The sequence below is a fragment of the Helobdella robusta genome (genome assembly GCF_000326865.2).
Source record: "Helobdella robusta unplaced genomic scaffold HELROscaffold_22, whole genome shotgun sequence".
Taxonomy (NCBI): Eukaryota; Metazoa; Annelida; class Clitellata; order Rhynchobdellida; family Glossiphoniidae; genus Helobdella; species Helobdella robusta.
This window is the reverse complement of record NW_008704170.1, coordinates 62,113-78,549: the sequence shown is the minus strand read 5'-3', so window position 1 is coordinate 78,549 and position 16,437 is coordinate 62,113. Positions and strand designations below refer to the sequence as shown.

General features: G+C 33.8%; 3 protein-coding genes across 3 annotated transcripts; 2 read left to right on the top strand and 1 right to left on the bottom strand.

Moving 5' to 3' along the window:
- Window positions 1–594: 594 nt before the first annotated feature.
- Window positions 595–4,168, top strand: HELRODRAFT_171842 (hypothetical protein; the record flags this gene model as incomplete). The annotated part of the gene is made up of 7 exons (XM_009018526.1): window positions 595–606; window positions 1,535–1,645; window positions 1,998–2,148; window positions 2,614–2,877; window positions 3,318–3,469; window positions 3,806–3,948; window positions 4,030–4,168. 7 exons carry the CDS (start codon window positions 595–597, stop codon window positions 4,166–4,168), a joined length of 972 nt encoding a protein of 323 aa, XP_009016774.1.
- A 1,331-nt stretch (window positions 4,169–5,499) lies between these two features.
- On the top strand, window positions 5,500–11,377 carry HELRODRAFT_171841 (hypothetical protein; the record flags this gene model as incomplete). Its single annotated transcript, XM_009018525.1, has 6 exons — window positions 5,500–5,519; window positions 5,961–6,062; window positions 6,810–6,829; window positions 7,684–7,761; window positions 9,945–10,238; window positions 10,464–11,377. 6 exons carry the CDS (start codon window positions 5,500–5,502, stop codon window positions 11,375–11,377), a joined length of 1,428 nt encoding a protein of 475 aa, XP_009016773.1.
- Window positions 11,378–12,577: 1,200 nt separating this feature from the next.
- Window positions 12,578–16,042, bottom strand: HELRODRAFT_171840 (hypothetical protein; the record flags this gene model as incomplete). The annotated part of the gene is made up of 3 exons (XM_009018524.1): window positions 12,578–12,654; window positions 14,306–14,524; window positions 14,611–16,042. 3 exons carry the CDS (start codon window positions 16,040–16,042, stop codon window positions 12,578–12,580), a joined length of 1,728 nt encoding a protein of 575 aa, XP_009016772.1.
- Between the last annotated feature and the right edge of the window lie 395 nt (window positions 16,043–16,437).

The following is a 16,437-nucleotide window of genomic DNA, read 5'->3' as shown; positions in this document are numbered from 1 at the left end:
GAGTTTGAACTAATAAGTTCGACTGAAATATTTAGTAAAAGTTATTATCTTGTAATTAATTCATCATTTAACTAACTGCTTTTTAGCTGGAAGAGGAAAACATTGTTGAGGAGATAGACATCAGCATCACGTATGTCTGTGTGTATATTGTACATGTATATGTATGTGTATACTATGTTATGTATGTATGTATGTATTTATGTATGTATGTGTGTATGTGTTTATGTATGTGTATAGTGTAGATATATGTACTTTATGTTAACTGTACTTTACTTGTTTATTTTATTTATTATATATATATGTACTTTATGTTAACTGTACTTTACTTGTTTATTTTATTTATTATATTTTTAATTTGATTAATAATGTGTAAAACTGTAAATTTTACAGTAGAGTAAATCAAATCTGAATGTATTTATTGTAACTCTTATAGATAGATTGTATGTGCTTCAAATGTATGTGTGCACATTCATTCATTCATAATACTTGCACAATACACAGTACGTGTGCAATTTATTTTGGATGGTTTTGTGTCTGTGTGTGTGAGGTTATTTATTGTTATTAATTGGAAAAAACATATCATACATACATGATATGGCACTGCATGTATGTGTGTGCTGTTTGCATGTGTATGTTTGTTTGTTTGTATGTATGTATGAATATATGTATGTATGTATCTAATATGTAAGTATGTATGTATGCATGTATGTATGTATGTATGTAGGTATGTTGAACAGTTTATTTTATAAATTTATTCTATTTAATTGGGCCCCCCAACAATCTGCTGCCATGTTTACTTCATATTTATTTCTTGTTCACTAAAGTCTAAAATTAATGAAAAGTATTTGGTTTATTGATTAATTGGTTGATTGATTGGATGGTTGATTGGTTAATTGTTAATTGATTGGTTAATTGTTTGGTTAATTGATTGATTGATTGATTTATTGATTGATTGACAGGTCATTTCTTTAGAAAATTGTATGAGGAACAACTTTTAGAGACAAGAATCTTATCATCATCATCATCATCATCTGATCATCATTGTCATAAGAAGAAGAAGAAGAAGAAGCTACATTCATTCAATCATTCAAGGTTTATCTATATTTGATGAGAATCTTTAATTAAATCAAGATTGATAACAACATTTTAAATCACTTTGTTATTGTTAGTCTGTTGATAATTTTATTAAAAAATTGATTTTGTTAAGAAAGGCTAGTTAATTTGACACAAAACTATGATATAACACACACACACACACACACACACCATATAAATGAGCTAAGATATAAGTCTATAATTTTATAATTTTGCAATAATTTCATTATATTATAATAATAATACAATTATAAGAGTTTCATTTTTGAATGTACTACTACATCAATTCCATTTTAGTTTCACTGGCTGTGCATTGAGCTTACATCACTGTTTCTTATCCTTGTTGGAGAAGTCAGGCATCATCGTCGTCATCCTCTCCGTCATCATCATTCTCTTCCTCATCCTCTTTTCTCCACCATCTTGTACTAATTTCGACTAGGCCGAGTTAGTCAGACCTGAGATGATGTCTCTACCGAAGACAGCTGATAGGAAAAGTATCGGAGTAAAGACTGATGATATAAAAATGAAAGGAAATTTGTTGAAATTGAAGGTTCTGTGATTTTCATAAAAATTTCTAAATTTTTTGATTAGTTTGATGCTTGATGTGTGTGTACTTGTGAGGTGTGTGTGTGTAGTGTGTATAGCTGTGTTGTGTGCTCCTGTGTGTGTGTATGTGATTGATTTGATTTATTCTTTAGTGCAACGATTTTTAGTAAAGCATTGGTTAATAAATCCATCAGATGGTTTTATATGTTGTTGCTTTGTTTATATATATATCTTTTTAATTAATCTTCATACTAATTCACATGTTCAATTATTTATTAACCAGATGTTTTAAATATTAGAAATAGATGATTAAACAAAAAACTGAAAAATAAAACAATTTTTTAAACTATCAATAGACAAAAAAGTTCAAATACTTTGTGTTGCGAGACGAGACAGACAGTACGAGAGCCAGGTTGGAATACTATCCAGACGAGAGAACCTTCCTGGCCAATCAGACTCCACCACGAAGATCCATCATCCTTAAGGACTGCCTCAACATGAACAAGGGTGTGTCTGTCTATCTGTCTTTCTTTCTGTTTGTCTTTCTGTCTGTCTGTCTTTATGTTTGTTGTTTTCTTTATGTTTGTAGTTCTTTCTTTATTTTGTTTACATTTTAAGTGGTCCTTAATATGGGTATCTGTACTGTAGATGCTTTATTTACGAGAGGTCTGCATGCATCAGTGACAAACATTGTTGGACTCGTGTTTCTAAATAACTTGAGAGTATATGTTTATTATTTCTCATCTCCTTTTATTTCCTGTGTGTGGTTTAATTACTTACTCTGTATTATTATCTGTATTATTTGTGGTTGTTTTATTTGTGGTATAAATAAAATAACTGGTTCTGAAAACAATGCAAATTGTTATTTATGATGATTAAACTCATAATTAAACACTTTTATACACGTGGAAAACCTTAAAATATCCTATAAAACCTATGATAACCTTTAAAATACCCTATCAAAAAAACCAGGAGAGCCAATTTTGAAATCAGGAAAATTCTCCCTGGACCACTATGACCTAAGTAAGATCAGCTCCTTCACCAGCGACGCGAGCCCAAGTGGGGCAACGAACCAGGGCATCAATGTCTTCAAAAAGTACGTCCTCTACATATACACCCACAAGGATGTCTTCAAGATCGGCTTTCCGTCAGAAGCCGAGCAAGAAGAATGGTTTTTTATGATGCAACAACTTAGGAGTAGGAGCATTAAGAAGGAAACAATCACTAACGAATTTGGTATTGTTTTTTGTATCCATTTGTGGTATCAATAGCAAACGTGTAGTGAATCATTGCATCATTCACACATATTGCATGTAATTGGCGGGGATCTTTTGGCATTTGAACCCAATCACTGCATCAGCAATGTCAGGCACTTTAGCCATTACACCGTCATGCTGTCCAAATTTATACTAACTATAATTAATTTATTTAATTCTGCAAGTATTTTAAAATTTTTTATTAAATTTTTTGTTAAAATTTAATCTCTTTTTGAATCTTGAGACATGTTATTATATAACTTTTAACATTAGCCAATTTTTCATGACCCTTCTATAAAGATGGGTCATAAACCTAACCCAAACCAGTCACATTTTATAATAATTAATAATATCATTATCTCGGAAATAATAACAATTATAATTATTAGGAATAATTATTTATAATTATAATTATTTCAGAGCATGTGTGGCCGGTTAAATTGGTGCCACAGAGTTACGGATGCGGTCGAAAGATGAAGTCTGGTTTCTACCACTTCTGTCTCAACAACAAGTTCGTCAACCTTATCAGAATGACAGATAAGGAGGAGGACAGCGCAATTTATTCCTTTGCTGTTAGTTGTTGCTGTTGTTGGCTGGAGATCCACTTTTAGTTGTTATTTTATCTTTCGGTTTTTTTTTGGTTTAGTTTGTTATTTTACAGTCTGTTTGTTAGTTTTTTTTTCTAGCTGTTGTTATTTTAATCATGTCTGAGTTTTTTTTTCTAATTTCCTGGTGATGATTTTTTTGTGAAAAATCTATTTGTTTAATTGTTGTTAATTTTTTTGTTGTTATTAAGATTTAGACATTCTATTCTTCAAAATAATTCATCCAGACGTTTTTTATTTTTGATTAATTTGGTTTCAAATTATTCATTTTTTCCAACGACACCGACACTAACACGACGACAGTTGAGTGAGATAAAGAAGATCGGTGACTCGCACAAGTACTTCATCATGATCATCGGGTCGGGGTCTGCCCTGGGTGAGGGGGCCCTCTGGTTTCTCGTGGAGGACATACAGATTGCCAAAAATATGCACACCATAGTTTACAAGTCAGCTCTCTTTCGTTTATTATTATTCGTTTGTCATATATATATTTTTATTATCATTAATTATATTATTGTTATTATTAGGGATGCACCGAAGTTCGGCCCCGGCTCCGGCCAAAATCCGGCTTTTTTTTCAAATCCGGTCGAATCCGGCCCCGGCCGGATTTGGTGGCCGGATTTAGGGCCCGATTTAAGCGTCTATCAACTTTTAAAAATGTTATAAATAGAAAAAAAAATTTTATTGAATTCAATTAATTTTATGTCAATAAGTTAAAGGCTAAGCTAAAGGCTAAAGGCTAAGCTAAAGGCATACATGACACATAATAACAACATCACCAATTGTGAGGTAATCTGGACAATTTTCTTTATGCTATAACATGGGTTATGCATAAATTATAAGCTGATCTTTGTGTAAAAGAACTTGTGCACGTATATATACTATATATTGATAATTGCATATGACGGATCATATAGCTACATAATATATATATATATATATATAGAGAGAGAGAGAGAGAGAGAGAGAGAGAGAGAGAGAGAGAGAGAAATATACATAAGCACATAATTTAAGAAAGGTTAGGCTAGGTATACATGACACATAATTACAACATCACTAATTGTGCGGTGAGCTGGACAATTTTCTTTGTGCTTTAACTTGGGTTATGCAAATATGCATAAATTATAAGCTGATCTTTGTGTACAGAATTTGGCGTATCACACAACTTATTCATATATTTGAATTAAATAACATGTTCAACATGTAGATAATCGTAAATGTGAGTATTTTTTCTAACTTATGTAAAATCGTAACTAAAATCCGGCTCCGGCCCCGGCCGGTTTTTGAATTTTAAATCCGGCCAAGTCCGGCCCCGGCCGGATTTGAAAAACCTGAATTCGGTGCATCCCTGGTTATTATTATACTTATTTATAATTATTTGATTTACGTATGTGTTGTTAGAAACTGGCTGATTGAAAATGATTAATTGATTGAATGATTAGTTGGTTAATTAATTAATTAATTAATTGACTGACTGACCTGTATATTTATTTATTTTTTATAAATTGATCAATAACCCAATTTTATTATCTAACTAGTTTTTTTTTTCTTAAAACCGTTCATAAAATCAGACTCAAGAAAAAAAGCAAAGTCTGCTAAATCAGTTAACATATTTAAAAAAAGTAATAGCAGTAGTAATTATAGCTACAAATGTCTGAGTCAAGTCATTTCAGATAAAAAAAAATAATTTGGGGATAACTAGACAAATATGCAAACGTTTAGGCGTTGAACTTTTCAATAGAATTTATTCTCTGTAAGATGTTTGATAAAATTATGAACATGTACAATAGGAAAGTTGGGATGATGTTTCGTTGAATGGGGCTAGGAAAAAAAAATGATTGGCAGTTTGATTGACTGATGGGATGAGTTAGTTGAGGATGAATTAAAAACATTATTTTTATTTTTTGTTATTTTATAATATATTTTTATATATTATTATGACATTATAACTTGAGAGGGGTTTAAATGATGTTAAATTTCCATTCAAAAACAGTGCAATGATCTCTAAGCCAACACAGTTAGTTTTGGAATAATGGATGGATGAATGGATGAAGAATTGAATAAAGGAATGAATGAATGAAGGAAGGAAGAAAGGAAGGAATATGTGTAGGAATGGATGAAAATGAAATATGAATGCAATGTATAAACAAAAGGTGGGGCTGAATATGATCGAATGTGAAAAAGAATGGGCGAATGAATAAGCAAATGATTAAAAGATTGAATGAACAAACGAACGAACGAACGAATGAATGAACAAAATAATCAAATGGAAGAACGAACGAATGAATGAATAAACAAATGAATGAATGAACACTAACGTCACTGGTGGAAAAAAGTTGCCGATGATATGATGATAGATTGGCAGATGAATGATTGCATGTATGTATCATCTATTTTTTTTCGTTTTGTTATTTAAAAAAGAGATTTCATTTTGTTTTAATTACACTCGTTTATTCAGTTTAGTCGGTCGGAGCGATGGTGTAGTGGTTAAGGGTCCTGGCATTGTTTACGCGGTGTCCACGTTCGAATGCAAAGAAATTCCCGCCCATCACATGCAAAAGTGTGTGATGTATTGATTCACGTGTGTTTGCATGCACTGTGTATTTGTTGTAATAATAATAATGCGCCCCAGTCGCTTGCCATGGCCCTATATAAAATGACATTATTGTTATTATTATTATTATATTATTTTTTTTCTTCGACCTTTCATTAATTATTTTATTCATTTATTCATTTCGTTTGTTCGTTCGTCCATTCAGACGTCGTCCAGCATTCACTGCCCCAGTGATTCAATTTCTCCAAAGGTTTCAGTAAGTTGATTGGTTCTTGGTTGTTTGGTTGTGATTGGTTGGTTGTGATTGGTTGATTAATTGTAATTGGCTGGTTTGTTGACTGATTGTGATTGATTGGTTGATTGTTTGTGATTGATTGATTGTGATTGGTTGGTCGGTTGTTTGATTGTGATTGACTGGGTAGTTGATTGTTTGTTATTGGTTAGTTAGTTGATTAATTACGATTGGTTGGTTGGTTGATTGATTGATTAATTGACTAGTTGATTAAACAGTTGAATGAAGTACTATAGAGTTGCTTATTTAAAATGGATGTGCTATGAAAAAGCTGTTGAGTGAGTGAGTGAGTGAGAAAGAGAGTGAGTTGGAGGGTGTATTAGTGAGTGAGTGAGTGATGGAGCTAAAGAATGACGAAGGAAATAGATGAATTAGATATTGAAGAGTTTTGAAGAGATGTACTAATATAGGTGATACATAATATTATAACTGTTGTTTTGTGATTTTATTTTTCATTCCAGTCAGTCCAAAGCCAAGAAAGGTACGCATTGTTCTCTCCTGATTTATTCAAACAAACATAACTAATTGTTTGTTTGTTTGTTTGTTTGTTTGATTGATTGATTGATTGGTTGATTGATTGATTGATTGATTGATTGATTGATTGATTGATTGATTGATTGATTGGTCGGTTGGTTGGTTGGTCGGTTAGTTGGTTGGTTAATTGGTTAATTGGTTGATTAGCGGATTAATTAATGGATTGAAATAATCAAGCAAAAACCATAACGCATGATCAGTTTTTTTTCGCTAAAGTATCATCATTTCTTGAAAGTTCAACTAAAATAAAAGCCGATGAGCGTCTTAAAAATCTAAACCTAAGTATCTTGCCGACATATTTAATGGTGAATTCACATGAATTCATAAATTTCGTACTATGTAGATTAGGGTCAGCTCCCAAATTGGTTTAGGCGCAACTTATTTTAGGCAACTTAACGTCAAGAGAATCTGTTGTTTGTACTATATTAACGGGAGGATCAACTATATATATGTGTGTGTGTGTTTGAGTGTGTGTGTTTGAGTATGTGTGTTTTTGTTTGGATGGGGTTGATTTGTGTTTGTTTGTGTGTGGCTGGGGTTGATTTTTGTGTGTGTTTGCGTGTGGATGGGGTTGATTTTTGTGTGTGTGCACGCGCGTGTGTGTGGGTGATGTGTCTGTGTATTTTCACGAATATGCTCTGTTAATTTCTGTCTTTTCAAATGAATGACAAAAGATTTTATATTTACTTTCGTATCTATTTAAAAATAAATTAAATTGATGTTTGTCGTTTCGATTGAAATAATTATCGTTAATTATTAATATTTATTTGACTAGTAATTATAAATAATTTCCGCTTTTAGAAAAAGAGGCCAAATCGTCAAAAACCAGCAGTTCAGGAACGCCTCCAAAAGTGTTGGCCCCTGGTTCTGCTGCTGATGGTCAGTGAATGAGTGAGTGGATGAATGAATGAATGAATGAATGAATGGATGAGTGAATGAATGGATGAATGAGTAATTGTTTGATTGTTTGTGTAAGTGAATGTGTGAGACGAAATCTTCAAAAGCAGACTGTTCGGTGTACTTCTTAAAATTTTGCCTCATGTACAAATGAGTTAGTGGGTAAATGTGCGAGCGAGTGAGAACTGCACGTGAGCGATTGCGTGGCTTGGCGAAGTGTGGAATTTTATTAAGAGAAAACTTAATATGGTGAGTGAATGTGAGTGAGTGAATGATGATCTGTTGGTGGCGACGACGATTATGAGGATGAAGTTGAAGGTGATGATTGATTAATTTGTAAACAGGAAACACGAGGGATAGTTCGAGGTCGTCACTATCATCTGCAGGCAGTCAGGCCACCACATTCACTTACTTCAGGCTGTGTTAGCATATCTTATTAGTATTTTTATCCTTCTCTGTTGCTATTTATATTGTTGTTGTTGCTGTTTGTTGTTGTTGTTTGTTGTTGTTGTTATTTTCATTACAGTTGTTGATATTCTTGAGTAGTTTTTTAATTTTATGGATAATTTTTGCTAAATCTATACATATGCATGCATGTACACACATGTTGTTACAGATTTTCAACTTTTTTCCATTTTTTTTAATTTATATTTTTTATGATAACATTTACTCTCTCTCTCTCTCTCTCTCTCTTTCTCTCTCTTTCTCTCTCTTTCTCTCTCTCTCTCACACCCACATACATGATGCTTTTTATACATAAATTATTTACTTATCTTCATAATTGTATCCTGCATACAAATAATTACTATACTTTCACGTTTGTTTATTTGTTGTGTGCATGCACAGTGCACAATGCACAATACATATTCAACATCCACCCCTCCATTCATAACTCGCTAATTGCAGACTATTTATAGAGACAACTTGTATGATTAATTGATGTTATGTGTAATAATAACAATAAAAATAACAACAGTAACAACAACAATGATAGTATTAATAATAATAATAATAACCAATGGTTATTCGTGAGGCCTCTTATAGGCCCAGTATGTTTGGAAACAAGATTTTTTTCTAAATGTTCTTTGGTGTCATTGAGGAAAAATTACTTGCCGACCATACAACCAGCTGTCTCTTACAATTTAGTAGAAAAAAGTCATTCACATCTACGTATGGCATTTATAAGTAGCATAACACATAATAATAATAATAAATAATACTAATAATAAATAATAGTAATAATAACATAATTTTTACAGCGCCCTATGCATAGCGTCAGAGGCGCCAGGATAATCAAATGTCAGCACGGCCACCAAAGGCCTGTTCGAACAGATGCTGATTCAATCGCTTCTTGAACATTATATGTGTGTGTGTGTGTGTGTGTGTGTGTAACGTGTATATATATATATATAACCTATATTGTTTGTTAACCGAGAAGCACGCACATATACACACACACGCACGCACATATACACACACACGTACTCCTACTCATATATGCACACGGGCTCTCAGCAGTACACAGATAAATAAAATTTTTCAAGGGCAATTAATTAATGTCAATTTTAATTAATATTAATGTTACAGCGTGGTGAATAGTCAGTTGTAAGCAAACATAAACATACATGTACTCGAGCCTGCCTGCCTGCGTAAAACTTAATTGAACAAACACTCAAAGGTTATTTCTGAAGAATGAAAATTATCACTGTAAGTAAACAGCAAACAAATAAACAATCTATTAATAACCTACAAGTTTTACGGTAACATTTTACAAATAAGCCAGGCGCAATCTATTGGTGAGATGTTGTTTAAGCGCAAGCCAAAACAACACCTGTTTAGTTTGTGTTTGTTGTGTTTGCGTACATGCCTATTGCCTGCTCCTTACTTTCGAACAAGCACATTCATATGTATTTTATGTAAACAATTCAAAGCATTCGTCTGTAGACTCAAACTTACTGGGTTGTGTGTGTTGTGTTATGTGTGTATCAATCAGAACTATAACATTTAAGCCAGAGACCGACGTTACGACTTCTATTAATAATGTTCTTTTTGGCTTTTTATTTCCTCATATATTTTCCTTTACCATCACATTGCAATCATTTTCTTTTTTTCATTTGCTTCATGAGAATTTGAACTATACACTATTACGTAACTGTCCACATCAGGTCCACACCACGGGGGCGATTATGACGGCAGCTACATGCCCATGGACCCTGACGCTTCCATCCAACCCAACTCGTATGATCCTGGCTACTTTAGGACTACATCATTCGGAAGTCAAAACCAGTACAGAGAGATGAAGTCAGGTCTGAAAGAGGAGGACAAGTCGTCAAGCGCGCCTCATCTGAAAAATGAAAGTGAGAAGTCTGGAGATATTGCGGCCTCTGCGGCTGATGCTTTTTGTGGCGGGAGTGGTGCTGCAGTCGGTGGTGACGATGGGGCTGGCAGAGGTGCAAAAGGTTACTTTTTCATTATATTTCAAGTTACAATGGTCGCATGCTTCGAGTTTTTATAATATTAAGCTTTGGAATGTATAGACGGTGCATGGCATATCATATAATTAGTTTCACAGGAAGGTTCTTTTTCAATATGTAGGTAATATGTTCGGGCTTGTTTTTTATTTATTATTGAAATAATGAAGATTCCTAAAATTGTATTTTAATGTATACTTAATTTGATTTCAGCCAAGTCAACAAAACCTCCAAAGTACACGTGGTATTGTAACAAGTGCAGTCAATCCAATTACTCTTCCATCCCCAACTTCGATCCTTACGCTGACCTGACATTCGATTCAACGTCCACATCGACGAAAAGTCTCTTGGGGGGAAAGAAACAACGTGCCACTGGCAAGAAACCTATACTAGATCCCAAGGAGCAGAAGATCAAAGAACATTTTGAAACTATTCGAATTATAGAAGAAAGTAGCAAACAACATCCTGACGATTTCAGACCTCGCTTATCCACCGCGCCAAGTTCTCAACCGGCCAGTCAACTCTCGCGAATCAGAACCTATACAGAAAGTACAAAATCAAGTTGCAAGGGGTACGCCAGGAACATTATGTCGAAAGGGAGAAGAACGTTGCCCAGCAGCAGTTTGGACGAAGGTCCATCCTACCTCCCTATGAACGCTCATCTATTTCAATCGGAGTTCAATCCAGATTCGGATGACATGTACATAAATATGTCGTTGGCACCGGATGAAAAAGAAGAGGAAGTGTACGAACGTATGTCATTCAAAACCTCCTCTCGATTCAAATCGACGACAGCCGCACCGACCCGCGTAGCAGTCAGCAGTATGAGCAGTAGCGATAGAAACTCGACAAATAGTGAAGTATTTATATCACCGTTGCCTGCCTGCCCGAATTATCTCGAAATGAAGATTACGACGACAGCAACCACCTCAGCTACGACGACGACGACATTTACGTCCACAACTCGAACTAGTTCATCCTCCACAAACTCACCTCCGTCGTCTGCATCGCCGCTATCATCGGCGTTGTCCTTAGTCCCGACAGCCACAATGACCACGTCGACGACAACCCTCACCTTTTCAGATTACCTCCCGATGAATTTTGATAACAAACCGCCTCATAACTAATTATTTTATGTACGTCGTGATGTCTTGTTAGTCAGAAAAATGGGTCAAATACTATGTAGAATTAATTATTATTAAAGTAATTTATTTTTTTTTTAAAGTTTCTGTTTTGTAGGTAGTTCGTTTTTTCATTGACACTTTCATTGATTTGAGTCTTCTATTTAAATGCAAACGGTTTATTCAAGGTGTTTTTCAATGCGTATTTTTTATGTCAGTGTGTATCAGTGGTTTGTTTACACACACACATATACATACGTACACACACATACATACATACACACACATACATTAAGCGCATGTTTCTTTCTGTTGTATTGTTTTCATATCTAAGCATTTTTAGTCGTTTGGCTCTGCCTCATTTTCATTTTGTTTTCAAATTAAAAAATGTTTCTGATTTCGAGTGAATGGTTGAGAATAAACAATTGAATACAAAATGTATGGAGAGTGAATGGCTATGACTGAGTAGATAAATTGAAACTTGCAGACAAAGGAGTAATTTAGAAATTTTATCATTATAAATTTTTAGTTTCCTTGCACAAACATTCGAAATTAATGATGGTAGACGTGTCGTGGGTGGACTCTCTATTCGTTCTAGGTTTGTTTTCTATATTAGATACCGATGGTTAATGTTACAAAATTTAGTACTTTTGCTTTTCATAAGATGATGGAATCGCTCTGAAATTTTGTTACGCGTTTATGCGCAGTAGATAGGTAATAAATAAATAAAATACAAGATGGTTAACCAAAAAACGTCTTTCTTTTCTTGAATAAATTTAATCAAATGTAAGGGTGATAATAACAGTACTGTACAACATCGAAAACTACACTGATGTTACCGTTTTGACATCCTATCAAACAGTTCATGCATCACATTATCCGGCAGTTCATCAGCTTTTCGAACGAAACTACCACAAAAATAGTATATGTCATAAAATAATTATTTTTTAGTTTTTGCGTATTACGGGTTATCAACAGGAAAATATTATTTAAAATCAAAATACGGTTTGACAAAAGTCTGCAATAAAGATAATACTAATGGAATAGATTAGCCAAAAGAAACTTCTACACAGATTTCTACACAGAGATTTAAATATTTTATTTCAGAAGTTCTTTACATACAGTCCAGTTGTTCAAGTGGAAAAATTTGATATGTCATGAAAAAAATATTAAGTCGGTACTAGTTGCTATCTAACAACGTGGTCACTATTTTTTCTCTTTGATTTGTTGTGCCAGGTTAAGGTTCATGGTTGTCTCGGCCAACACACTTCTCGTCTTATTAACTGTAAAATTTGTTTAATAGTATGGTAGATAAACATAGTTTTATATAACCGACAATAAAAGAAAATACAACACGAAGATAGAAAAACAAAATGACTGAAACGGTTGTAAAAAATTTCACATTACTTTGTTCAATGACTTCAGATTGGCTTATACCCTTGATGGCCTTAGCAGCCTTTGAATGTTTGCTTGTTTTTCCTAAGGATGCCGATGCCTTCAACTTATCTTGTAGAGAACTTTTCTCTTTTTTCAGTTTTTCAATGGTGCTATCCATAGCTTTCAACCTCTCCTCTAATTCAATTTTCTCTTTTTTCAGTTGTTCAATTGTGCTCTCCGTCATTTTCAGCTTCTCTTTGAGAAAATTTTCTTCTGTTTTCACGTCTTCCAAGCTGATTTCAGTATTTTTCAACTGTCCATGAAGGTAACTGTTTTCATTTTGAAGTTCTTTGATGATGCTCTCCGCTGTTCTCAACTTATCGTGCAACAATACCTCTTCCTTCTTCAAGACTTCAGTGCAGCTACCCATCATTTCTAATTTTTCCTTTAGAGAATTCCTTTCCACTTCCAGTTGTTCAGTGTTGGTTTCCATTATTTTGAGATTCTCTTGTATTAAAGTCTTTTCATTTTTAAGTTCTTCAGTGGCACACTCAGTCATTTTCAACTTTTCTTGAAGGGATGACTTTTCATTTTCAAGTTCTTCAACAGTACCTTCCGCTGTTTTCAACTTACCCTTCAATTCTGTATTCTCATTTGTCAGCTGCTGGATCTGTTGGAAACAATTTTCTTTTTCATCATCGTTTTGTTGCAGTTTCGAGCTCAACTCAAGTATCAGAGATTTCAATTTTAAGAACTGTTCATTTTTTAAGGCATTCTCAGTTTTTCTGCTTTCTATAAGTTCATTCTTCTCCTTTTCAAGTTTCATTTTCACAAGTAGCATTGACTCATGTTCTTTTTTTAAACAATTTAATCGTGCTTCAACTTCATTTATTTTTTCTTGATACAGTATATCAGAAAGAGTTTCAGTTGATTTCTGATTAACAGAAGTTTCCACCAGAGTTTGCTTGTTATAACAACCTGCAACGTCAGATTTTAACTTAGAAACTTGTTCATTTTCAAGTGTGCTGTCAGATTTTCGAGCTTCTAAAAGTTCATTTTTTTCTTTTCCAACTTGAACTTTCAGCTGCAGTAGAGATTCATGTTGCTTTTTTAAAGAATCCAATTCTGCTTTGAACTCATCTGCCTGCTGTTGACAACAAATGAGATTGTTGGCAAGGGTTTCAGCTGATTTCCGATTAGCAAGAGCCTCCATATTAATATGCTCATACCTTTCTGTAACTTCAGCTGTATGAATATTCAAAGATGAAATTTTTTCCTTTAGCAATGCAATTTCGGACTGATACTGTTTAACATTTGAGGATTCAATGTTGAGTCTATCATTCATCTCAGTGATATTAGCAATGTGGCACTTCAGTGAGGAAACGCTTCCTCTCAATTCATCAATCTCAATTCGGTACTGCTCTGCAATTGAAATTTCAACTTCAAGTTGCTTGCACTGTTTAATGAGTTCAAGTTTCTCTCTACTCATTGTTGAAATCTGCTCTTTTAGTTCAGATATTTCTGACTGGTACTGTTTCAACAAAGTACCGCTCTCACTGTCGTATTGTTTTTGTTGCAGTTTGTGACTTTCAAGTGCAACGATGCTACCACTGTTACCAGAAGAACATTCATCTTTTTCATCAACATGTTCTTTGACAACAGCCAACAATGAAGATTGACCAATGAGTGATGGACGACCAATGATTGACAGTCTGTTCAGCGATGTGTTTATTCCTTCTTCACCGCAGCCAGTTTGATTTAATACATCTTGTCCCTCTGAAAATTGAAAAAATATTTTTAAAAGTTTAAATCATTTAAACTAAAAAGTTGCAATAACTAATAAACGGGACCAAGCTACCTACCTTCAATCCAGACTGACACATCCTCTAGAAGACTGGCTGTCTCACCGAGACACTGAGGCATCTTTGAGACATCTCCACTGAGACCCAACAGAGAAGAAATGTCGGGATTGTCAAGAAGTTTTTTCAGAAACACAACAATTTCTTTCAAACGATCCCTCATCAGACGACAATTGTTCTCACTGACCGCCAACATATCGGCTAACAGTCGACTGTCTCCTGATATCTTTCTCGACACTTCAAGGTTTTCATTTGAAAAATCTAACCTGGTTGAATCCATATTGGGAACCAGAGAAAGTCTATTGAACTCTGAGTCCAAATCTCTGAATGATTGTTCATGGTGAGATGTGAAATTTACTTTGATTGATGAACTCAAACTCTGATTATGAACTTCATAACCCCTCCTGAGGTCATCACTTGTTCTTCCTGAATTGTTGTGCCCATCAAATGTGCTTATGTCACTGAGACATAATCCTTCGTGATAGTCACTCAACTTCCATGGGTTTTTGATTGAAGAGGAATCAGTCATCTGATTGGATGATGTTTTAGAATAAGTCATTTGATTGGTTGATGCCTTAAAATCATTTATCTGATTGGTAGATGCTTTAGAATCAGGATAAGATGAACAAATGGCAGAATCATTATTACTAGATGACTGCCTGGCCTGATGTGACTCTGCTAATTTTTTCTTCAAATATTTAATTTCATTCACTAACTTTACAATGAGTAGAGGATTGAAATCCCTTTTTGATTTAGTTTTAGTAGCAGAATCTGTTTCATCTACTTGTTGAGTTTGACCAGTGCTTAATTTGATCTGTTCAGTTAATAAATTAACCAATTCATTAGCTTTCAACAATTCCCCTTTGACTTCGTTCAACTCTTTCATCAATGTTTCAATGTTCCCATTGTCATTGACTCTACTCCAGTTTACTGGCAAATCTTGGAATATAGATGAAAAATTTGAATGAAACATGGAATTTTTGGCTCTTAACCTGACTTTACTGATATTTACATCTTCTTTGCCAACACATTTGAAATCGTTATTGAAACAACTTTTTGATTCAGGATTTCTAATAAAAGCAGAGCTATTTCTCACAAGATCCAACAATTCATTTCTCTTCCCCACCACCCACTGAAAAAGTTCACTCTTAGACATTCGTTCCAATGTTGACCAATCATTTGGGAGAACCTGCTCTAAAAGGACAGCCATGTTATTTACAAGCGAATTTTGATAGGATTCGCAATCTTGGGAGGCAGTCATAGCGTAATCTGGCGAACTGATGTTCGGTGTCAACGATGTTTGTGCTTCCCCACTGTTATAACTTTCAGGTTTTACGACCGATTTTTTTTTCAAAACGCGAACTTTCCTTTTTTCATCTGAGAATGAAATGCTGTTTTTATTACCTGCATGGTCCTCGTCAAGTGATGAATTCATTTTTTTTGCGATTTCACTACTTTAAAATTCCTTAACTTAAAACACCATTAACCTTAATAAAAATAATTCAACCGCCAAGAAATGTTTCACTAAATTTTCTTCAAGATCTCAAAAAAATGAAATTCTTTTATATAACAAAAACTAATTAAATCGACCGCCCAATTTAAAAGTAAATTAAGTTTTCTTAGCATAGAAAAAGACATTTTTTGTATTTTTATGTTTACAAATTATTTGTAAACTGTTTGGTTTATATTATGTATAACCCATTTTTACAAATAAATTAAATTTTTTTATTAGTAAAAATTATAACTGTTTTGATGTTTGCTTATAAAAGTAGTAGAAATACACGTATTCTTGACTAATCGTAAAATGATAAAGTTAAAATACTATGGCTG